General features: G+C 42.7%; 4 protein-coding genes and 1 long non-coding RNA gene across 10 annotated transcripts; 3 read left to right on the plus strand and 2 right to left on the minus strand.

Moving 5' to 3' along the window:
* Positions 1 to 701: 701 nt before the first annotated feature.
* Positions 702 to 5,494, minus strand: LOC135632875 (uncharacterized). 2 transcript variants are annotated; one of them, XR_010494844.1, is made up of 5 exons: positions 4,336 to 4,902; positions 3,702 to 4,234; positions 3,525 to 3,620; positions 1,779 to 1,842; positions 702 to 1,064 (listed from the first exon to the last, which is right to left on the minus strand). XR_010494844.1 is itself a non-coding variant. In XM_065141714.1 (4 exons), the coding sequence occupies exons 1-3, from the start codon at positions 4,415 to 4,417 to the stop codon at positions 3,531 to 3,533; spliced, it is 705 nt and encodes a 234-aa protein (XP_064997786.1). In that variant the 5' UTR covers positions 4,418 to 5,494; the 3' UTR covers positions 702 to 1,064; positions 3,525 to 3,530. The 2 variants fall into 2 exon arrangements, 1 of the variants encoding a protein (XP_064997786.1); XM_065141714.1 differs by lacking the exon at positions 1,779 to 1,842 and having other exon boundaries at positions 4,336 to 5,494.
* A 2,977-nt stretch (positions 5,495 to 8,471) lies between these two features.
* Positions 8,472 to 9,873, plus strand: LOC103980093 (mitogen-activated protein kinase kinase kinase 18-like). The gene has a single exon (XM_009396378.3). The coding sequence runs from the start codon at positions 8,503 to 8,505 to the stop codon at positions 9,667 to 9,669; it is 1,167 nt and encodes a 388-aa protein (XP_009394653.2). The 5' UTR covers positions 8,472 to 8,502; the 3' UTR covers positions 9,670 to 9,873.
* Positions 9,874 to 11,730: 1,857 nt separating this feature from the next.
* Positions 11,731 to 14,556, plus strand: LOC103979954 (uncharacterized). Its single transcript, XR_671287.3, has 2 exons — positions 11,731 to 12,651; positions 14,196 to 14,556. It is a non-coding gene; the product is annotated as an uncharacterized LOC103979954 (long non-coding RNA).
* Positions 14,512 to 19,283, minus strand: LOC135634230 (zinc finger BED domain-containing protein RICESLEEPER 1-like). 4 transcript variants are annotated; one of them, XR_010495272.1, is made up of 5 exons: positions 18,957 to 19,283; positions 16,904 to 18,857; positions 16,717 to 16,819; positions 14,901 to 15,332; positions 14,512 to 14,804 (listed from the first exon to the last, which is right to left on the minus strand). XR_010495272.1 is itself a non-coding variant. In XM_065144563.1 (4 exons), the coding sequence occupies exons 2-3, from the start codon at positions 18,846 to 18,848 to the stop codon at positions 16,737 to 16,739; spliced, it is 2,037 nt and encodes a 678-aa protein (XP_065000635.1). In that variant the 5' UTR covers positions 18,849 to 18,857; positions 18,957 to 19,282; the 3' UTR covers positions 14,819 to 15,332; positions 16,717 to 16,736. The 4 variants fall into 4 exon arrangements, 1 of the variants encoding a protein (XP_065000635.1); XR_010495270.1 differs by having other exon boundaries at positions 16,717 to 16,828; positions 18,957 to 19,282; XR_010495271.1 differs by having other exon boundaries at positions 16,717 to 16,828; positions 16,904 to 18,878; positions 18,957 to 19,282.
* A 237-nt stretch (positions 19,284 to 19,520) lies between these two features.
* On the plus strand, positions 19,521 to 22,684 carry LOC103979952 (pentatricopeptide repeat-containing protein At4g04370). 2 transcript variants are annotated; one of them, XM_065142061.1, is made up of 2 exons: positions 19,521 to 22,267; positions 22,356 to 22,684. In XM_065142061.1, exon 1 carries the CDS (start codon positions 19,529 to 19,531, stop codon positions 21,782 to 21,784), a length of 2,256 nt encoding a protein of 751 aa, XP_064998133.1. In that variant the 5' UTR covers positions 19,521 to 19,528; the 3' UTR covers positions 21,785 to 22,267; positions 22,356 to 22,684. The 2 variants fall into 2 exon arrangements, with proteins under 2 accessions (XP_064998133.1, XP_064998132.1); XM_065142060.1 differs by having other exon boundaries at positions 19,521 to 22,259.
* The last annotated feature ends 534 nt before the right edge of the window (positions 22,685 to 23,218 follow it).

The raw sequence follows: 23,218 nt of genomic DNA on the forward strand, positions 1-23,218 counted from the left end.
AAAGTTCATGGAGATCAGAGAGACTTCAGTTAAATCATTCTCATAAAATCATACAATTTAATGATTCAAAATACATAAATGTTCTAAAACCATAAACACATCCAACGATTAAATGCATGGTTTACATGAGTTAGAACTAATAAAATATAGAGCAAAGACTCGTTAAGAAGGAGATATATATGATGTCAATATGAGAAATCCATTCATCAGAATCCCAAGGAGGGTAACAGCAGTAGAATGTAGATAATTGCAACTCCAAACTAGATCAAGGGGCTCAAAAAAGTTCAATATTTAGCATCAGAGGAAAAAAGGAAAAACAATGCACCCAAAATCGTCCGCAGCAAGTTTAGGATTTTGGACCTAAAATCTATTCCACATATTCTTGAACATTGTAAGGCTTGAAGCCATTCTTTGAATTGTTCTAGTAACATTAAGTTATCTTGTTGGTGCTATTTCAGCAAGTTTAGATTAATGATGGATTGAAACTAAAAAGTAATTCTATCAGAACATGAAATGGTTACACTGTTCACAGGATGCACTAAGACAATGAAACTAACTGATCATATCCCAGTAGAGGGTAGAATGAGGTATAAGCAATCACTCTTTCCCACTAATAGGTTTCTGGAGTATTTTGAGCCACATCAATCAAGCACTGGCAGGAAAAACTTGAGTTCTATAACAATTCGTGTAGCCGAAAAAAAGAAAAAAGAATTATAAGGTTCTTCTAGCTGAATAAGATTATACACATGAAAAGTATTATTCGAATCCGAAAAACATGAGAAAATAAACTTGACCACAACAAAAGCAGAGTTCCCAGCCATGCAAATTTTGATCTTTCCAGTATCAAAACCTATGAACCACAAAGTACCAAGCAACAAACTTAATCACAACCACTGCAAGGAAACAAGACGAGACCATTACCAACAGCATTGATATACTTATCAAAATTTCAGATGTATTGGAACCGCTACTCGATTTCCTTTAACATATAAAACTATGACTCTGTGACCAGTCTTGATGGGACATCATTAGAGAAGTCTTCATTAAAGAACATCCATCTGATTCTGTGTCACCAAGATGCAAAATATTAGACCAAGCATGAGTGATAACAACAAAAAACCTACTATCCAGAGAAGTAGAAAAGAAAAGGAGAATGCTCTAAAGAAGCATATATTATCTTAATAGGAGAGCATCAAGGGCTTTTAGTACATCATTAACCTTTTTATCTTGGCAAAGAAGCACAAGATTCTTACGTAAATCCAGTGGTACTAATACAAATAGCAAGTCAAAGGCACATGAACTGGCTATTCCCAATAAATCATGAAGAAATTTGCTTCAGCTATTGAATGTTCAAGTGCTACATCAAAATGCTCACCATAATGCTGATGAAAACATCAGAAAGACAAGAAAACCAGTACTTCAAGTATTGTGTGTGTGTGTGTGTGTGTATATGCAAAAAGGAATTCTTTTCTTCTCCATCAATTCAATAAACAGTAAAATCAAAGTAGGTTTCTAACAGAGTTAAATGTGCAAAAGCATTAAAGAGGAGAAAGGTGCATCCTGGAGTTTCCAAATATACACTAAGATAAAATACAGGTATAACAAAAAGACAAGAAAACCAGCATTTCGAATATTTTTATCCTGAGCAAGAACATAATTCTCTTTATCAGCATAAAAGAAATTTTAATATCTCCATCAGTGGAATAGACAATAAATTCAGAGTCCGTTTCAAACAGAGTTTAAAGATGCAAAAGTTTTAAATAGGATAAAGGTGCAACCTTGAGCTTCCAGATTCACGAATATACACTGAGATAGACAGTGCCAGGTTTTGCTGCTTTCCAGCTTTGATGAAGTTGCATCATTGAGAAAATTCACATAAGTAATTTAGGTGGATCAACATATTTGTTCTAAAAGATCAAAGATGACAATAAAGACTTCTAGTGAAGTTCCAAGTATTATCTATACAGTTTCCATTATAAAATCTTGTATATGTAGATAACTCAATGCTTCTATTAGAAGATTCCGTTGCATTGTAAAGACAGTGACCTATTCAGAAAACAAAGAAGTAATGAAGAAAAACTACATGGATCAACAGCATGGATGACATGAGGGGGGGAAAAGGAAAAAGAAACAAGACAACAATAGCAGGTATAACCACTCCTCCACATATTTGTAAAGCTGCAAGCTTACAAAAACTCAGCCCCTTCGTTTCCAAAGGATTCCTAATTGTTTACAAGAAAAAGCAATAAGTGACATATTGCATGACAGTTCCTTCCAACAAGCATATTCCTAAAATGTTATATCCATTTTCAGCAGCCAGGAGTCGTGAATTTCAAAACATGCCAGACTTCTGCATTATTTCTAGAAACTACAAAATCAGCTCTGTTTGTAAGATAATTTTAACAAGTTCACCTCAGAAGAGCAAAGATTCTTCTTCGCATATGAAAAAAGGAGAGATAAAGAGTGAGAGAGAAGAGAGGGGGCAAGGCAGTTTGGTCAAATCACTATCCAGATTTTCATAATACTTCTCATGCCAATAATTTACCGCCAATATCAATCTTTTTGTGATTAATTAGAATTGCCTCAGCTCGTAAAGCATGTAGACTTGATCATTTTCTTCATTGTTTAACCAACAAAGTAGAAGATCATGCAATTCAAGAAACAAAAAGCAAACCACCAAAGCAATTATGCAGAGAAATAAATTCTTAATGGTTTGCAACCTAAAATTTTGAAATTGGTTAAGAGGTTTATCTCTCACAGTATACAGAAATTTAGCTGAAACTAACTTCAGGAACCAGAAACAAATGGTAGCATAATAGTTGAGTCTCATATCTAAACTCATTATCTTGTTAGTATAACTGACACGATATCACATTAACAATAGTCCTTTGATTATTGGCATTGTTGAAGAATTTTAGTTCTACTCAAATCAATGTAATCCCTACCTTACACGAAAATTTTGAATTTTGCTAAATCATTGCGAACCCTGTGTATCAAGTTTTTGCCTTACATTCTCTTAAAGAAATTAATCTTAACATTATCTCAAGTAGCTGAGTAGAGCTTGTTTAATTTCTTGCAGCCCTCTATTAGTTTTCAAATTTTGTAGAGATTACATTCAGTCAAGAGCTTTTCTTATGCCACTGTCCTCAAGTTGCTAAGGAATTGTCTCGACCCTCTTCCCGTAAGATTGGCAATTACATTGGCTGTCATATTTAAGTGAGCAAGCTGTGTTTAAACATTTAGTATTTCTTATTGAATTGGCAGTTTAATGAGTTGCCATATGTGGTCCTCTAAATTATGGTATATAGTTCCTAGGCATCTTAAATTGAATTCACAAATGTACGATGAACACCATGGACAGCTAATCATCATGTTCTTATGTGTGGTGAACAAGTTCACCAAGGCAAAATAATTTCCTGATCACATAGATAGAAGAAACAGATCTAACAAGCACAAGATGAAAGTCTGACCAAAGAGCCACACTCTACTAAGAAGGTAAAAAGGTCTCGGACTAGAAAATTTACCTGAGCTTATCTCGTAGAACATGCAAATACATCAAGCAATCCACAACAATTCCACCATGTTGCGTGATGCACAACCGGTGCGTCACCAGGCGACACCTACATACATCCAAGTGATTCCCCAGTCAGCACACTAGTTTAGTTCCATGAAAGGAGTATGGCAAAAGTCAACTTTAGCACCTCAGCAGTCGGCAAATTTTCAGCTTTCCCAGCAACACAGCGGGCGTCGCCACTCTCACCAAGCTGATCGACAGCCTCATCCGCATCAGGAAGCGGCACTTCTTTCACTCCGCCTGAAGTCTCCTCAAGAACCTTAGCAGCAACCTCATCAAGACGTCTATCCTCTTCAGCCAAAGCGACAACCTTTTCAACAAGAACAGCCGATTCCTCGGCTACTTCCTCATCTACCTTCTCAGATTTAGGGAATTCGACAACCACATCCTCCGATTCAGCGAAGGACTCGACCGTAGTGGTATAAGCTGGTTCCTCTACAGCAACGAGGGACTCAGCTTCAACTTCCTCTGCCAAGGCCGCTCCTTTGCCGCTCTCCGCTGTGCTATCAAACACAACAGCATCAGATCCTAACAACTCCTCGGCAGATCGAGAGCGATGGTGCTCCTGAGATGACGAAGACGATGAGGAAGATGTCGGGGATCCATCGTCGCTCTCCTTGCTGTCCTCAGCCGGCATCAACTCATCGTTATGCCCACTATCTGAAGAATAACCAGATATATACAAACGAGTTCAATAAAGAAAACATAGATACGCATAAAACCAACATCAAAAGGGCAGAGAAAGAAGAAAAAGAAGTCACCTTGAGAAGAAGGATCGGCAGAAGGGAGGGCCATCTCCTTCTTGCGCCTGGCCGCCTTCCGCTTCTTCGCACCAGACGGCATGACGATCGATCGATGGATCCAAATCTGTGGATGATACACTCTTCTTCTCCCTCCTCTTCCTCGAACTCAAAATCAAATTTTTCGTGTAGCAAAAAGGATCAAGAATCAAGAAAGCGAGGAAAAGTGGGAGCTTAAAGGGCGTTATGGTTGACCGTGGTGTAGTTAGGAAGGGGGAAGAGATTTAAGTGGGAGGAAAACATTGGCAAGGAAGGGATGGGCGGGGAGAGCGGGAGAATTGGAGTCAAGGAGAGCAGACAGAGACAGGGGAGCGGGCCTACTGGCGTACAGGTGGTGGTGGTGGTGATGGTGTTGTCTGCCTTCTTTTGTCTTGTTCTGTTCTCCGTTCGCCTCTTTTTTACCACCTCTTGATTGAACTACACGAAGTCGAACGAAGCAGGGGAAAGACGGATCGCGAAGGAGAAGACGAGTCCAGAGACTTCCCTTCTCCTCTTATATTCCTCTGTGGTTGTTCACAGCCCCTTCTGCTTCAGAGAGAGAGCAACGAAGAGCGGAGGAAACCTTTGGGCTTCAGTCTTCCCTTGTCTTTTTCTTTATTTATTTTGTCATAAATATTTAATATGTATAGTTCTCAAAAATTAAGATATAATATTTATTCCACCAATTTTAGTATAAACAAATTATTTAGATATTATAATATATTCCTTCGGATATCTTAATCTTTCATAAATATGTTATTTTTCTATTCTATTATGAGTGTCAATATGTTTGTAAAACATCTAGAATATTTCAAACAATTCCATTGATTATTGGTCGATTAACATGAAAAGCCACTGTTTTGAAGTTTTTCTTGTGCTCTGATTTTTAATTTTTATCTTTATTTTATTAATACCTAAATAATTTTTATCATTGTCATTTTCTCCGAATAACCATTATCAGTTACCACTATCGTCCGACCGTGATTGTCTTTGGCCCTTTATAACGTAATGCTCGTATCTATCTGATCATGTTGTCTCTATTATTTATTTTTTAAATTTTTACTCATGTATGTCTCATTAGAAAGAGATCTATAAAAATAAGTGATCCAAGACTTTTCTTCGTATCATCAACAGTACGCATGATATTATCATTGTACTAACATTTGTCTATATTCAAAATTATAATATGAATGATCCATCGACGTCTAATTGAGAGAAATAAGTGATGAAGTTGAAATAGAGGACACAAGCGATAAAAAAAATCTCATGGGATGGATACGATCATCACACACAAAAGACGACTACGATTGAACAAAAGCAAGAACATGACATCTTCTAAAAAAAATAAAAAGATGACGATGATGAAATGATTAAGATGTTTAAGATATTAGAGAAAGACAAAGTATCAATAAAAAAAACATGATATCTTCTAAAAAAATAAAAAGATGATGATGATGAAATGGTTAAGATATTAAGATATTAGAGAAAGACAAAGTACCAGATAAAAAAACACATGACATCTTCTAAAAAAATAAAAATAAAAAGATGAAGTTTTTCATCAAAATCTTTGATTATTTGACTTGCTATATCAAATATTCAAAACAGATATACAAATAAACTTAAGCCACGTCAATGGATCCAAATACATATCATTAAATTAAATGGTCGATGTCCATGAGATCATCTTAACCACAATTTTCACTTAGTTATTTTTAAAATAGATCTTAATATTTATTTATTAAAATCATATATATATATATATATATATATATATATATATATATATATATAATTTTCAGATGATTCGTTGGGTCTGCATGCTGTCACGAGGGTGGTGGCACACTTGTGGCCTCGATCGGCGTGCATGCATATCATTTATTGAAAGAAGAGGTCGACCTTGCTGTATTATTGTCCCCTCATGATGGATGAATGGTCGTACATATATGCATACATGTACTTGCGCTGTTCCATAAAAGAATAACATATCTCCCTCCATGTCCTAAGTCAAGACGTTGCATGACCCACACGCTAATTTGAATCCCACTCTCCTACGATGATTTCGACATATAGGAAAATATAGTTTCATAAGATGGGATCGAGGTTCCCAAAAGCTACCACATGGCATAACGTGATGCTGTACGTACTGAATCATGCCGACACTATACAAAAATATATAAGATAGAAATATAAAATAATATGTTTCATTAATATGAAAATATATGTGTTTTTTAAGAAGCATGATATGATATTTTGAGTGGTCATCTGATTTCGATTATCATCTTTGAGTCGAGTGATCGATTTGATTTGGTCTTAACCTCGTTTATGTATAGAGATCTAATGTTATCCAAAGTACTCGGGTCCTCAATATTATTTTAAACTTGAATTATTATTTTTATATATATGTTAAGGGTAATCATTATCGATGTTTGAAACAACCCAACATGATTCAAACCCAAAGACATATGAGTGTCTAAAGTGACTCCGTAATAACTCCGAAGTAGCCTTGAGGTGAAACTTGTACCAAGGTCGATATCAAAGAAGATTTTCTGACTTGATTCCTTCGATGCTCAAATTAATTCGAAGTCTATGAGTTTTTTTTATCGAAAGGAGAGCCATCTAGTATAATATCGAATATTGATTTTTATACCTGATGGATGAGGGGACAGTTTGCAACTACGCTAATGTCATCTTTTGACGTTTTATCCACATGGGCTATAAAGAAGAGACAAGTCCGAATGATCTTCCTCGGACTATTGTCCACAGGGATAGAGTGGAGGATGATTAATATCTTTTCTTTGTACCCTAGCCTCCATACGATGAAATATGTCGGATGATGATTGACCGTCTAACATATTCCTATCGACATGAAAATAATTAGTCTATTTAATGCTCATGTTAGTTTTGCTACGTGGAATAGTAGGAATTAAGTGAGTGAAATTAATCCTTTGGTATCACGAAAAAATTATTTTATAATAAAGTTTATAATAAATGATAAAATAATTATTTCCCACTAAATTCGATGCAAATTTATAATTTTCTTTAAGAAAATAATTGCATTTCAATTAGCATATATGAGAAGACTATGAACGCAATAGGACTGCTTCTTCTGATAATATGGAAAATATCCACCTCCACAAATTTGCAATCATTCTCAAGTAATTCAACCATTTGGATTTACCACCAAATTTAAATTGATGCATTAAAAGAATCACTAACCATAGAGCAAGAAGAATTGGACATGATAGCCGAAGATGCATAAGAACACACAAATCGTGAAAAAAAACGAAAAAGGAAAGCTTTTTAAAGGAATTCACCCATGTATATATATGCAAATGCATCAAAAGCATTTGTTATTGACATCATCGATTGCATCATGTTGGATGATATACTATTAGATTATACTAAGTAAAAGTCAAACGAATGAAAAGTCAAAGATATCGAGTTCACGTTCAACGATCAAAGGCGACTCACCCGACTCGACGCTTTTGGTGCCACCGCTTCTCTAGAAACTCGACACCTGTCCTTCTCCCACCTCCTTTGGAGTGCAACGCCTGTCCACCCACGTAGCATTCCACATCCTTCCATGTCCGGCCACCGGTGCCACGAGTCAACTCCAGCTCAATCCATCTTGCACGTCCTCCATACCGATCTGGATCCGCTGACTCCCAATCTTCCGCCATAACTTTTGGGCCCGTTGTCTCTAGATCATGGAAGTTTCTCTTTGAGGCCTTTATGATGATGCATGCAAGACCGTCATAATCTTTGACCTTTTTTGTGACGTACCATTAATCTCGAGATGTATGTCGAAATTATTCGAATAATAATAATAATAATTATTATTATTATTACATTTTTGCTTTTAATTTTCTTACTCTGAGGGAGAACTGAGTCTTTATGCCACGTCAACATGGCCGGGCCCCGTCATTATGCGGCAGCTTACGCGGTGCCGAAACGAGAACGGAATTCCTTTTCACACGTGATCCGAGTTGACTCCTGTTTCTGCCGAACGCCAGTCCGAAAGACATCAGAAGTCAACTCTCTCTCTCTCTCTCTCCTTCTGCCCCTTTTCGCGCCTGTATATATTGCTCTGCTCTTTGTTGAGATCCAAAGCCATCCCCTTCTTCTTCTTCTTCTTCTCCAGGATAGACAATGGTCAATAGACAGTGGCGTCGCGGCCAGACCATCGGCCGCGGCTCGACCGCTACCGTCTCCCTTGCCGCCGCCTCCCCCTCAGGCCACCTCTTCGCCGTGAAGTCGGCCGAGCTCTCTCTCTCCGCCCACCTGCAAAGAGAGCAAGCCATCCTCTCCTCCCTCCACCACCCGAACATCGTGTCCTGCCTCGGCTTCGACGTCGCTGCCGAAGCCCCCTGCGCGCCGCTTTCCTACAACCTCTTCTTGGAGTACGCCCCCCTTGGTTCGCTCTCCGATTGCATGATGAAGCACGGCGGCCGCTTAGAAGAGGCTGCGATCCGTTCCTATACGGGCGGCATGCTCCGCGGCCTCGCTTACCTCCACGCGAAGTCCTTCGCGCATTGCGACGTCAAGAGCCAAAACGTCCTGATGTGGCCGGACGGGCGCGCCAAGATAGCGGATCTCGGGTGCGCGCGCTCGATTGCGGGGGACGGCGACGCGGGGCGGCCGATCGCGGGCACGCCGATGTTCATGGCGCCGGAGGTGGCGCGAGGAGAGGAGCAGGGCGCGCCGGCCGACGTGTGGGCGCTCGGGTGCACCGTCATCGAAATGGCCACCGGGAGACCGCCGTGGCCTGATGTCGTCGATCCGGTCGCCGCTCTGCACCGTATCGGCTTCACATGTGACGTCCCGAAGCGCCCCACCTGGTTGTCGGACGAGGCCAAGGACTTCTTGGACAATTGTTTGAGGAGGGACGCGAGAGAGCGGTGGCCGGCGGCGCAGTTACTGGAGCACCCGTTCGTGGCGAACCCGAGTACAACTAGCTGCTTATCTGAGAGTTCTCTCGACCAGGAATGGATCTCCCCAAAGAGCACTCTGGAGAACGTCTTATGGGACTCTGTGGCAGACGAAGAAGAAGAAGACGAAGAGATGGAGGCGGAGGAGAGGATTCATCAACTGGCCACGTCCGGCTTTCCGACCGTCAACTGGGCACAAGATGACGATTGGATCACAGTAAGGATCAGCGAGGAGGAATCTACTGCTGTTCCAGTAGATGGTGATGAAGACAACGTTGGATTTGGTGTTAATGCTCATCACAGTAATGCTGTAGCGACGGCAGAGGAGAGAGAATTATGTACACCTGTTAGATATGTTGATAATGAAATGTGTTCTTTGATTATTTGAAGCGTTTTCTCTTTTATATACACAGCTTTAATTTGGTTATGTGCTCGTCACTTCCAAGAAGCCACGGGCTTTTTGGGGTCGGGGAACAGAGCTTATGGCCATTAAAGACGCAGCTCGCTAGGTTGCAGGTCGCAAGAAGATGCCCATTAGCAACAATTACTACCTCAGTCTATTAATCTCTCTCCTACATGCGGTGGATGCAGCTGGAGACAACTTTTTGACGGCGCCGTTTAAAGATCTTATCAGAATCCAGTTGTGTCTGCGCATAAATTCTGTTCTTTTTCGAGAACGAAACATGAGAAAGATCACTAGATCTGCATTGGAATCTAAGAGATCCAATTGCAAGTAAAATGTTTCTCCTTAATCAAAGTCAATCGCTTTGTCTCTGTTTCAGATCTTTCATCGCGACCTGGAAGACATCAAAATGGTGTGAAATCGTTCGAGACTTGAAAACTTGATCGGCCCTACTCGGGGACCAAATCAACATGGCCTTCTTCTAGATTTCAGTTCATCTAGAAGAGGGAGCAGATGGATCCTAACCAGAAACAGAGCAGCTTACCGACTCCGTTGCCGACTCGAAGACGTTGCATGCTCTTCAACCTGTTGACTTTTGGTCGATTGTTTGCTTCGGTTGCGTTAGTTAAAGAAGGGTTTCAGAATCTTCTTCTTCTTTTCAAAGTTGACTTTTCATTTGATGCAGCGGGAGGTCAACGAGATGTCAGCGAAGCAGGTCGTTTGGTTCACATCCTTATCGCAAGTGGCCGACGACTTTCTCCGAGTTCGGTCAGCTGCCACGGTTGATTACCAGTGTTTGTTCTCGCGCCAATTGCTCGAGTTTCTTATTTATGCTAGAGATATTTTAGTCTCTAATATGAGTTGACAAAGACGAAAAGTCTACTGTATCCATATCAACCTGAACAGTCTTCTCTTCACCCCAACTTGGGTTGGAAGGTTATGACAAGTCAATGGAAATGGCCAAATGCCAAGGAATTCATGACCAAGCACAGCAACATTAAGAATAATCCAAGTTTGGGCAATTATGCTATAATGGGCTCTTTTTGTTGCTTTTAGTCTCACATAAAGTCTGGTGTTTGCCTTTACCTCAGTGTGTGATCTTTATTCAGAAACATAATGTCTTCAATAAACAAAAGAAGATTAAAGATGTATCAAAAAAAATTTAGTAGATTATGCTGCTAGTTTCTTAGGTCAACTCTGCAGTAAAACTCTGGTTCTTGTTCAAGGTAAGAGGCAATTCCATCAGCATGTTCTACCTCATGTTGTCTCAGTGGCTTAGTCTCAAAACTACCAGAGTAATAAACATGACAGAGCAGTTCGTGCTCTCCTCGCAGTTTGAAGTAGCAGCCATGTTCTACCAAAGTCAACTCTGCTGTTTTCCAGCTCCACCTTGTCTCATCTGGTGAGGACACAGACACAGTCCTACGGCTGTACTAAGGGAAGGCAGTGTTTGGGTTGCAAGTCTACTTGTGTTGTGGGTTATGTCCGAGATTTGATGTTTGGCAATCACATTAAAATAGCTTTAATGCTTGGATTCAATAGAATCAACCAAACAAAACAAAACTCAAAGGATTTCTGCCTATTTCACAGTTGAAGAACATGGCCATGGAGTCTTTGTCTCCCATTCTACAGCCTAAAACTTCATGATCTTTATGGTCGTTGATGTCCATATATTTCTTGGTGAGCTCTGGCATTGAGCTCAACCAAGCTGCCATGACTACTGCTGCTTCAAGGTACAGCCAAAGAACCTCCCGCCAGCTGATCCAAATTGTTAGACAATCCAGCTTCAACTCTGCAGGACAAACAGGTGGAGATACCCTAAAGACTTGCAGCTGCAACAGGACAAGGTGATAGCAGGGCACAACCTGTACAAAACTATGAAGTCTGTACCCTTCATGCTTAATACTGTGTCTTTAACCAGTACCGTGATATCTTTTTGTGGGCAAAGCAACAGGCCAAAGTGGCCAGTGCCAAATCCCTAGGGTGTCTGTGACTGATATCTTTTCCCCACCCCCACCACCTCCATGGATTCTAACCTTCTTTCTCTGAAGCTTTTGCCTCTCTAGCCCCCCTATCCAGGGTTAGATTATTCCCAGACTCGTCTTTATGCTGAGGAGAGAAGCTTTGGAGAGGATGAAAGACACTACCGTGGCCACTGATGGCAACTTGAATCACAAACACTGATGCAGTACTCCCTCCATTATCCTTCTGCAAGCAAAGCAAATGCCTGCTGCAGTTCACTCATCTGAGATGAAGTATCCTTGCGATGAACAGGACCTTTCTCCGGGAGGCTCTTGCGTCCGAGCGGCTGAATCACCCGGGGGAGGTTCACGGGTCGGTCCCAACACGTCAGCCGAAAAGGGCCACGTGGGGTCCAACGCAACAATAGCGATGCTCGCTGCACGCGCATGCTCGGGTGCACCTCCGCTTGCTGCTGCCGCTGCTGCTCATCAATGGCGCGTCGGTCGTCTCCTGTTCAAAATTTTCGTCTCCTCTGCTGCGCTTCTTTTACTCGCGCACGTCTCTCTCGATCTCATCGGCATTCGCGTCGGTCGTCCCGCTGCGCTTCACACACACACACTCTCTCTCTCTCTTGCCTTTCTCGTAAACGTAAAAGAAAAAGCGAGCAGAGAGAGGGGGTGAGAGAGAGAGAGAGAGAGAGAGAGAGAGAGAGACAGAAGCAGAGAAAAGAACAAGAAAAAGGAATAGAGGAGACAGACTCGAAAGCAGAAATAACAGCTGACACTCTTTCTTTGCCCCCCTCCCTTCCTCTCTCTCCTCTATTTATTTTCTCCCCCACCCTTTGTCTCCGTCACTCACCAGAGATCCCAACCAAAGGAGAGAGGAGCAAGAAAACAGAGAAAGAAGCAAAGAGAAGAGGTGGGACGGACTCACCAGGGTCTCTTCCGGAATGTGGTCAGCCCTCGGGACCTCTCCTTCCCCAACAAGGAGGAGGAGGAGGAAAAGGTCAGTGCACTGTTGCTAATCCTCTTCCTCTTCCTCCTTTGTCTCTTAAAAGATTCTTCGCGTAGAGTGGTGTTGTTTTTGTCATGTCGTTAAGGGTGGGTGGGAAAGAAAGAGGAAGGAGGCGGCTCTCCTCTTCTTCTTTCCTTTGCTTTTGATGCTATTTTGCTTCCTAGTAAGTATCATGATATGTGGTATGAGTGAATCCCTCTGGGGAGGGAAGGGACTTGTGGGAAAGAAACACTGTGAACTTTTGGTGGAGCTATTCATGTGAATGACCGCTGATTTCTCTTCTGACAAAGGTGAATATGTAGCAGGCAGACATAAAAGGAGAAAGAGAAGATTCAAGTGATCGCAAATGATGAATTTGCTGATCCCAAAAGTTTTACTTCTGTGGCCAACCAAGATGAGAAACCTGTGGGCTGACAGATGATACTTTGCAGTAGGAAGGATAATGTTCTTCAGGTTGAACATTGCATCAATTGATATATCATCTTACCAAGATGAGAATGATGATGCAAAATTCAAATATTTATCTGTATTTTCAGTTTGATGGATGATTCTGTCCAATGCTGATGAAAGCTAGTTAGTACGTTGTGATAGGTCAGCTAGAATTGATCTTGATAAACTTGTGGGAATTGTGACAGAATTGTTTTCAGTGGAAAAGCAAAGTGTGGAGAGGCCATTGCTTTGACTTGTTTTTAAGGCCTATCTTTTAGAGGTTGACTGCTTCTAATGGTTGTAGAGAAGAAGGAAGCTCTCAAGAAACTGGAAAATTGGTCTTCAGCAGATGGGTTGATCAACATAGACAAACCTTGCTGATGATGATGAGGGAGAAAGAATATAAAAGGCAAATGAAATATCAAGGGCATTAAACATAGTGATACATGGGACCCTAATGTCTGACATAACTTCCACAATAGTTGATGAGCTAAACACATTATGGACTTTGAGGAATGCCTTAAGATTTTGGAAGTTATGTTAATTTTGGAGTTTTAGGGAGAAATAATTATTTCCACAATAGTTATTTTCAAAGAATGTACAAAATGTGCTTATTACATTCTTCTACTACTTTGTACAAAATAAAAAAGAAATTATATTTCTTTGAGTGAAGGCAAATTTGGGTCAGTACATAGAAGCTATTGCCTCTTTGGAATGATCCTACTGAAGAGCTGGTAAAAGTCATCCTCTAGTTACATTATGTACTTTGGTTTGAATGAAGGCCCTAACATTATGTACATTCTCATTTGTGCTAAATATTTTACGGTACGAGGAATGTATATGTTTTATCATTCATGCCTTAATAATTTTCATCTGGTGATTATCTATGTGGAGCTATGAAAACACTCAATATCTATCAATAATCCTTGTTTAAAGATTAAGCTTGTGCTTACCCTGTTCATAGCAATTGGAAGTACCTTTATTAAAGGATGGGTCGATATCTTCTTTTACTAGGACATCCACTAGTATGTTTTTTGTTCTTTGTAGTTTCTGATGTTGAGCCAGACAATTGAATGCCTCCATAACTTATTATTCTTCATTTCTAGGTACCAAGATGATGGTGATCCAGGCAACAACAATGTGCTCCTGCAATAAGACACCAAATTCTCTAGTCCTTTTGATTCTATTAGTCAACATGAATTAGATAAGGACATGCTTGGAGAACTAGGGAATGAAGCCATTGGTCCGCAAGACATAAATATTTTGGGTCATTATAAATGACATTTCTCATCTCTATTTCTAGTTCAGTTCAATGACATTCAGTTCAGTTCAATTCTCTTCCTTGTTGGTATTTACCTAGGTTTATACTTCAGTTCAATTCTCTTCTTGGGAGATGAATGCTGACAGGTAGCAACATATATCTTCACAAAAACCCAAGGTAGAATTCGGCCATAAATTCTATTCAGAGCAAAAAAACTTACTACACATGCCTTTACAATTTGATTTGGTGCATGTACTTCTTATTTATATGATATGAATGAATGAACATGCACATCTTCAACTTGCAGGGTTTGCATGTGTGTTTCTCGTGCTAATGCCATCAGAGAAAATCAACAAACAAGTCCAATCTAATGTAAATGTTTTGTTACCTCAAAATATGTAGCTGTGGCGACTTGAGACTTATAATTATCTGTTGTTATCTCAACATATATTTCCTGAGACAAACGCATATACAAAGCTGTGTTGTTGAGAACTGTAAGTAACAATTGTTGTAGGGAGTCTTAGTCAATACAAGAGATTTGTTAACTCACCTTCATGCAAGTACAAGCATCTACAGCTTCTGGGGACCAAGGGCTTCATGACCTCTTTGACGATCCACCACAGCATGCAATATCCAATTGATTGACAGGTTCCCTTCAAGTGAGAGTTCTGAGTCATTGATCAGATAATGCTTGCAGAGACAACAAAAGATGACGAAGACTATATATCCCGAATAGGTTTTATGCTTGCAAGATGGACCCCGAATAGCTTTTATACTTGCAAGATGGACAAGTCTATGCATTTGTTAAATAAGGCCAGAATAGATAGCACAATAAATTACAATGCCCATCGAACTGGTCCGAACTGGTTCTTCTTGATACACATGTGAGAAGAGTAGAAGAACTACAAGATTCGGCTTTGTGAGTCAGCATGTGGAGTCAATAATCATTCTGTCTTTCAGTTGCCTTAAAATGCTACAGTTCCTGCATAACAAAATAACAGGTCCAATATAGTCATGCAAGACCATGTAATCATGCAGAAATTATATCATTTATCACAGAAAGGATGTTCCTTGATGCAGAAGTCAAGAAAAGGGAAAGCATGACAAACATTTGATATATTCAAACACGGTCAGACGGTTTATTAACTGGGAAATCTTCAGCTACATAAGTATTAAATGTCTCGACTCTCTGTCCTTGGGCGGATACACTTGTGTTACGAGGCCGAAGAATATACCACAGTGTCTTTCAAGAGAAACAATTAGTACCAAACAAGAGTTGTCAGACAAAATGATATATAGGCAATATCTTCTAGGAGAATATACCAAGCAGCAATCATATCATGAAAATGTGCCAGGTTAGAAATCACTAAAATTGAAAAAAATAGAATCCTTTTCTGAGAATGATGACTTCATATTAAGTAGAAGATCACTGAAAAAATTTCCATCCCCAGATACAAAATTTGAAAAGAAAGCAATTGGAAAGTGAAGGCAATTGAGGTGAGGTTGAATTGGAACAGTGCATATGCTCATTTTTTTCATCACATAGAAACATTGCAAAATGGCCATGAAGAGCTGCATGATGCATAATGGTGGTAAATCAATGACACTGTAGAATGAGCACAATGGCATAATTGCTCACTGTGACTGCATAATAGCCACAAATAACCAGAGATATACTTGCTTGTGGATGCCTTGTGTATATATAAATGAACTTTTGCCAATGTCTACTCTCATTTTATGTCCGAACAATGTTATCCAAATTGCAATTATAGCTATTACTGAGTTGATTTAGACTGTCCAGATCATTAATAGTTCCATTACCCAGTTCACCATAGTTTCTAAATGTATGTACTTTCTCTTAGCAGTAATAACGCAATAGACAGAATAGTTGCATCTAAGAAAGACATTTTTCTTCTAAATACACAATGACAAGTCAAGACAAAGAAGTCACCTACATCTATGGTTAGTATCTAAGAGAACTGGAATAAACACAGAAATATGAGACTGTGATACTAAAAGTATCAGCCATGTTAGATATGATTTGATTTCAACAGATTGATGCAGAAGCAAAAAATTAAGACCACCTTTGCTCACAAAGATTTATCCTATTCCGTCATTTCAGTGATCTTGTAGTCTTAATAAACTTGTTTCAATGAATCCAACTTGTACGTAGTAAACAAAAAACATGAGATGGGGAAATTTAGGTGAAATTACCAAAAAAACAAAACATAAAACTGCAAAAAGACGAAACCAGAATGCACGAGCTATTGTAATGTTACACAAATCTAGGAAATTCACTCGTTAAAATACTCTCACGCAGGATGTTAACCAGTTAAAGTAAATAAAATTTTGATACATGCGCTTACCTGCTTCACATTGGTGAAAACTAATCACCATCAGCAGGTAACAAGTACTCATCACCATGGCCCTCAAAGCTAGCAGCCGAAGAAACAAGTGCAAGGGTGTTCACTGGCGACACTAATACAATCAATTTGAGAGTTATTAGAAATTATTGATCAACAGACAAAACTACAACTTTGAAATGTGTCTTACCCTCTGTTTCATCTCCTATCCAATCTTGTGCACATATCAAGCATTCTACAATCACTGCATCGGTCGCACTTAAATAGTGATTTAATGATCTCGCTTCACTGTCTAACGGAACTACTGAAATAGGAATTGCTAAAATATCACGAGCCATCATAGAAAGAGCAGGATATTTGGCAGCATTATATTTCCACCAAGCTAAGATATCAAAATTGTCATCAAGACTTTTTGAGGGATGAACAGCTTCTTCCAAGTACATATCCAGATCAGATCTTGCTGGATGACCTGATGACGTCTCTTTAAGATACTGATCCAACCCACGTTGTGTGTCAGATAGTGTGACACGAGAAGATTTACATTCTGCACCATTCCCATGGTCAGCACCGTCATAGCTACTACTATTTCCACCATAGGAGGCTTGGTTTTTTGAAGAATTAGCAGACTGGCCTATATATTCATTGTACAGATTTACAAAGCTGTCACGAACATTATCGATCTTTGTCTTGGCTTCAGATGCATCATCATAAATTCGATTGAAGAAGTATTCAACTGGCTTCATCTTATATCGAGGATCTAAAACAGAAGCGATTGCCATTGGCATTCTAGTTAAATCCCAATACTGTTCAAATTTCTCAAGCATCTCTTTGGCCATTGACGCAACAAAAGGCTGCGGGCTACTGCACCAGGACTTCAATAGCAAATGAATACCACACATATCTCTAAAAAATAGATTGGAAGTTGGGACTCCTGCAGCAGAAAACTTGACCATAGCATCATTGTAAAGCACTTGTAGACACCCAACAATAGCTCTAACATCACTCCAATCCTTCGGTGAAAGAAAGCATGTGTTTTCCACATCATTCTCTGCTAAGTTCTTAAAAGCCTCTTGATATTGACATGCAGTTTCAAGCATGAAGTATGTTGATGGCCAACTAGCTGGAGCATCAAGAACTAATGGCTTTTGTGGGATGCCCATTTGCTCGGCATCTTTCTGAAATCTTGCTAGCCTGTCTTGTGAGGATTTTACATTTTGCACGCAAGCACGGACTCTATCAATGATTTCACAAGCCAATTCGAGGCCTTTCTGGACAACAAGATTCAGCAAATGACCACAAGATCGGGCATAGAATAGATCACCATTTGAAATAAGGAAACCCTTCATACGAAGGGATCCAAGAAGCTCACTTGCCACCAAATCACTGGTTCTACAATTGTCGAGAACTATGCTACATAGCTTCCCATCGATATTCCACTCCTGCAACTTCTCCAATATAATTTTACTGATTTCTTGTTCCTTCTCTGGACATCCGACATGAGCAAAGTTAAGGATCTTCTTCTTAAGCCTCCAATCATTATCAACATAGTGGCACGACACACAAGCATACTCTACATCCTCATTCGACCTCCACACATCGACATTGAGGCTGACCCGAGAATGTAGCCTGTCTAGTACTTCATGCAACCTCAGCCTCTCATTCTCGTACATCTTCATGCAATCTGCCTTCACGACATCGGCGGACACCAATTTAAAGAGTGGCTGAAGATTCCTAACAAATGTCCTGAAGCCGACATGATGGACGATGTTGAACGGATACCCATGCAGAATGACCATGCGGGCGAGATCTTGCCGGCTCGCCTCCTGATCAAACTGGGAGTGATCGGAACTCAGAACACCCTCACTCTTGGCGTCGCTCGACGTGAGGACGAGCCGGCGGACGACCAGCTTCTTGCGCTTGATCCGCTTGGTAGATGTGCAAATCACCAGGTGGTTCTTCAGATGCGTCGTCCCACTCCGGCTGCTCGCCGTGAGCTGCTTCTTGCAGTGGTTGCATACGGCGACGTAGCTCCCATCGGCCTTGCGCTCCTTAGTGAAATCATTCCAGACCAATGATCGCAACTTCCGGGCTCTCGGATTGTGAACGGCAATCGCGTTGCTTTCATTGGCGTCCATCCTAGTCGACTACGGCATATACTCGATCATCTACAGCACGATCATATCCATATCTACGAACACGATGATACACCATATAAAGAAGAAACATCAAAGAAAGAAGCTTACTTGGATTGGAGAAAATGAACAACGATCATATGACAACCCGGTAAGAATTGCATCGAACAAGACACGAGCTCGATGGTATGTCACCAGAAGCAAATGGCTCGAAACAGATATCTTCGAAGCCCTAGTCGGAGCTCCGGAGGAAGACGGAAACGACCCTCGATGTAAGCGATCGAACGCCTACTTAGGACAGTCTTGGGGCGGGGGGCGAGGGCGAAGGCGAGGAACAGGGCCGGGCGGGGCGGGGCGGAGCGGAGTTAGGGTTTCGGTTTCGGATGGGAATGGGGGATCGAATCGAATCGATGTGGGAGATGAATAAGCGGATCGCGTTGGTATCAAACGCTATCCCGAGTTAAATAAGATGGGTCGACTTATATCGGTGGTGTTACCGGGCCGGATCGCTCAAGATACGAACTCGGGTCCGATAATTAACGGATGCGGATTATCTTAGGAAACCGGGTCAGATGTTGGATCTTTTCATGTTGTTGGTTACGGATTATCCATACTCGACCCGATGCTGACTTTGAAGTTGCTGTTGAACGCTTGATTCAAGTCTCTTTTGGGTTTCGAGCGCGATGAAACTATGCGGCGACGGAGGCGCCACCTGCCACTCCCTCCTCGCCGACTACCGCTCTCTGCTCGCCCGCGGTCTGCCCCCTCCCGCGCACACCTTCCCTCCCCTCCTCCGCGCCTGTGCCGCCTCCTCCTCCGTCTTACTCCCCCTCGGCCTCGCCCTCCACCTCCACGCCCTCCTCCTCGGTCACTTCCCCGCCGACCCCTTCGTCTGCTCCTCACTCCTCCACCTGTACTCCTCCTCCGGCTCCCTCCCCTTCGCTCGCCGCGTCTTCGACGATAGCCCACTCAAGTCTTCCGTCGTCCCCTGGTCCGCCCTCATTGCCGCCTACTCCCGCGCCGGCCGGCCCGGAATCGCATTCTCTCTCCTCCATGACATGCGCCAGAGCGACGTCCGCCCCAACTCTGTCACCTTCCTCTCCCTGCTCCCGCTCGATCTCGTTCCCCTCCAATGCCTTCACGCCTCCGTCGTCCGCCACGGCTTCGAGTCCGACCTCGTCCTGGCCAACTCCTTGGTGAGCGCCTACGGGAGGTGCAGCGTCGCGCTGGCTCGGAGGCTGTTTGATTCAATGCCCCTTAGAGATGTCATCTCGTGGAACTCACTGCTTTCCGGTTACTCCAGGATCGGTTGCGTTCGGGAGGCGTTCGATTTGTTTGCCGAAATGAGAAGCGACGGAATTCACGCCGATCATCCAACGTACGCATCTCTGTTGTCCTCCGTCGTCAACAGCAGCGATGGAGGAGGAAGAGAGGGGTTGGTTCGTTTAGGCAAGTTAGCCCATGCGGCACTGTTAACATCTGGGCATGAACTGGACGCCCACGTCGAGACCGCGCTCACCGGCATGTACTTGAAGTTTGGGGTCTATGGCGACGCGTTTCTGCTCTTTGAACGCTCGTCGGACCGGCGGGACGTCGTGTCGTGGACCGCCATGATCTCCGGCCTCGTCCAGAGTGGTGCAGCTGACAAGGCACTGATAGTTTTCCACCAGATGCTGCGGTCGGGACCGGCGCCCGCGGCTTCGACCTTAGCCAGTGCTTTCTCAGCCTGCGCGCAGTTGGGGTCGTCCAAACTCGGAGCTTCCATCCATGGTCATGTGTTCCGGCAAGGCTTTCACCTGGATGTTCCTGCCCAGAATTCACTCGTCAGCATGTACGCAAAGGGCGGTCGTCTGAGGCAGAGCCTGTACGTGTTTCAGGCGATGGAGGATCGAGACCTCGTGTCGTGGAACTCGGTGATCTCGGGCTGTGCTCAGAACGGTCATCTGGTTGAGGCCTTCTTCCTTTTCGGCAGAATGAGGGTGGAGTCGCAGAAGCCTGATACGATAACTGCGGTTGCGCTCTTCCAGGTATGTGCCGCCATGGGCGCGCTTCACCATGGCAAGCTGGTTCACTGTTTTGTGATCAGACACGAGATAGATCCGTCCATCGCCCTCGATACATCTCTGGTCGACATGTACGCGAAGTGCGGCGATCTGAGAGCGGCTCTGAGATGCTTCGCGTCGATGCCAGAACAGGATCTCGTGTCGTGGGGTGCGATCATCGCTGGATACGGCAGCCATGGAATGGGAGAATTGGCTCTTCGAGTGTACAAGGATTTCCGCAACAGGGGAATGGAGCCGAACGATGTCATATTTCTAGCCGTGCTCTCGGCTTGCAGTCACGCAGGGCTTGTTTCCGAGGGCCTCAGGATTCTGAAGTCCATGACAGAGCAGTTCAGCTTGAAGCCCAGTCTCGAGCACTGGGGATGCGTCATCGATCTCCTGTGCAGGGCCGGAAGGTTGGAAGAAGCGCTGGGTTTCGCGAACACGATGACGCCGAGGCCCAATGCAGATATCTTGGGGATGCTTCTTGATGCTTGCAGGACGAAAGGATTGGTGTCATTAGCGGAGGCGGTGGCGAATCAGATAGCTGCGCTGAGGCCGGATTCTGCCAATAGCTACGTCCAACTGGCTCACAGCTACGCCGCGATGCGAAGGTGGGATGGCGTGGGAGAGGCGTGGGTGCAGATGAGAGAACGAGGGTTGAAGAAAGCACCGGCATGGAGTTTCGTGGAATTGAATGGGATCATCACCACATTTTTCACAGAGCATCAGACGCACTCTCAGCAGGATGAGATACTCTTTTTGCTGAAGATGCTCAACGGCGAGATGAGAGAAATCAGTGGAAGCTCCGCGTATCGGCGGTGGGAGAGCAGTATGTTGGATTTTGGGGGCGATTCAGGTGAGATAGGTGACGGTTGCTGGTCTGCGGTTGCATGAAAGAGCAAGCAAACAGTTACTTGAGAAGTCATGGCAAATGCAGGCTTCGAGATGAACATAAGATACGAAAGCCCTGCTTCAGGTAAAATTGAGAGGACATTGGAAAAAGCAGTGGCGAAGCTGTGGTTTTACCTTGCTGTGCCAACCGTGAAATTGAACATTAATCAGCTCATCAGAAGCATCATATGACGAGAAGCCAAGCACCATCGGAGAGTCATACTACAAACAAGGCTAGTGGTCTCGGGACCGACACGGTTTGTTTCGGGTCCGAATGACGGGGATCTCCCTAGGCGGTCCTCGAGACCGTCGAGGCGATCGGTTGCGGTGTTCGATTGGGACGGGGTCGCCGTTCCCTCTGGGCAGGAACTCCTCGCCTGCGCGTCCGGTGGGGACCTTCGGCTTTGTACCTACACAAAGGTCGGGTCGGGGTGCTCGGCCTGACCCCCTCGACGATCTAGTCAGATGAAGTGAAGAGGTGTTTTTGTGTGTGTTTTCTTCTCTCCTCCCTCCCGTTCAGAATACGAGGGTATTTATAGGGAGGCTTACTATTTTCTGATGTGTCTGCTTGCAGGGGGCAGGCTGGTAGCGTCTGACACTGGTGTTGGCGTGGCGTGAAGGATTGGGCCTGAGCAGGGCATTAATACGTCTCGATCGACGTTCTGGTCCATTTGACTAGGTGGTGTCAGGTCAGCCGAGGCGTTTTCTAGGGAAGTTGATGTCATCCCGAGTCTTGTTGTCAATATTACCCTAATCACCCATGAGAATAAGAACACGGGTGCCAAGAAACATAAGAAAATAGGTATCAATGTCTCTTGGCGGATTAATTATATATTACATTAGTTAACTTTAGTATTGGTCTCTATAATTTTAAAAATTATATTGATATCTCTATAATATTTAGGTCTTTTTATCTTAATATTATCGATTTTATTAACAAGACACGAAAATAAAATATAAAAAATATATAATTTTAATCTTTCAGTTGGTGGTGATGGATGATGGTGCCGCTAGAGCTACGGATGGTTGTTATGGATGAAGAGAGCGACAACAAGAGAGGGCTGCTCGGTAACAACATCAATAATGGGTATGATGGTGTCCTCTACATCGACGACGTACTTAATGTCGAATTCCAGGACACATTTTTCTATCGTCGTCAGATACCTTTGTTGGAAGCTCGACAATCACTTGTTGCTAGCCTTCCAGAGCTTTCCTTTCCTATCGACGATAGTCGTGATGAGTATAACTCCTTCGATGTGCCTCCCATATCTTGTTTTTCATGCTCATGTCGAAATTAACGCAATAGTGGGGGGGGCAATAGGAGCTCTAGCGACCCTAAGTTTTGGGTCGAGCGATTCGCCCAACGGGTTAGTGACGAGGCACTCGCCATCTTTGCTATAGATGTTGCGGTGGTCACCACCATCTGCGTCGATATCG

Source organism: Musa acuminata, chromosome BXJ3-3 (assembly GCF_036884655.1).
Source record: "Musa acuminata AAA Group cultivar baxijiao chromosome BXJ3-3, Cavendish_Baxijiao_AAA, whole genome shotgun sequence".
Lineage (NCBI taxonomy): Eukaryota > Viridiplantae > Streptophyta > Magnoliopsida > Zingiberales > Musaceae > Musa > Musa acuminata.

What these genes read in the sequence shown, in the direction of transcription:
- LOC135632875 (XM_065141714.1), bottom strand. Translation starts at nt 4,417, where the DNA reads ATGCCGTCTGGTGCGAAGAAGCGGAAGGCGGCCAGGCGCAAGAAGGAG. An exon ending in TGCCGATCCTTCTTCTCAAG is followed by an intron (nt 4,235 to 4,335) that starts GTGACTTCTTTT and finishes GTTATTCTTCAG; the next exon opens with ATAGTGGGCATAACGATGAG. An exon ending in AAAATTTGCCGACTGCTGAG is followed by an intron (nt 3,621 to 3,701) that starts GTGCTAAAGTTG and finishes GGATGTATGTAG; the next exon opens with GTGTCGCCTGGTGACGCACC.
- LOC103980093 (XM_009396378.3), top strand. Translation starts at nt 8,503, where the DNA reads ATGGTCAATAGACAGTGGCGTCGCGGCCAGACCATCGGCCGCGGCTCG.
- LOC135634230 (XM_065144563.1), bottom strand. Translation starts at nt 18,848, where the DNA reads ATGGACGCCAATGAAAGCAACGCGATTGCCGTTCACAATCCGAGAGCC. An exon ending in GATAGGAGATGAAACAGAGG is followed by an intron (nt 16,829 to 16,903) that starts GTAAGACACATT and finishes TGATTGTATTAG; the next exon opens with TGTCGCCAGTGAACACCCTT.
- LOC103979952 (XM_065142061.1), top strand. Translation starts at nt 19,529, where the DNA reads ATGAAACTATGCGGCGACGGAGGCGCCACCTGCCACTCCCTCCTCGCC.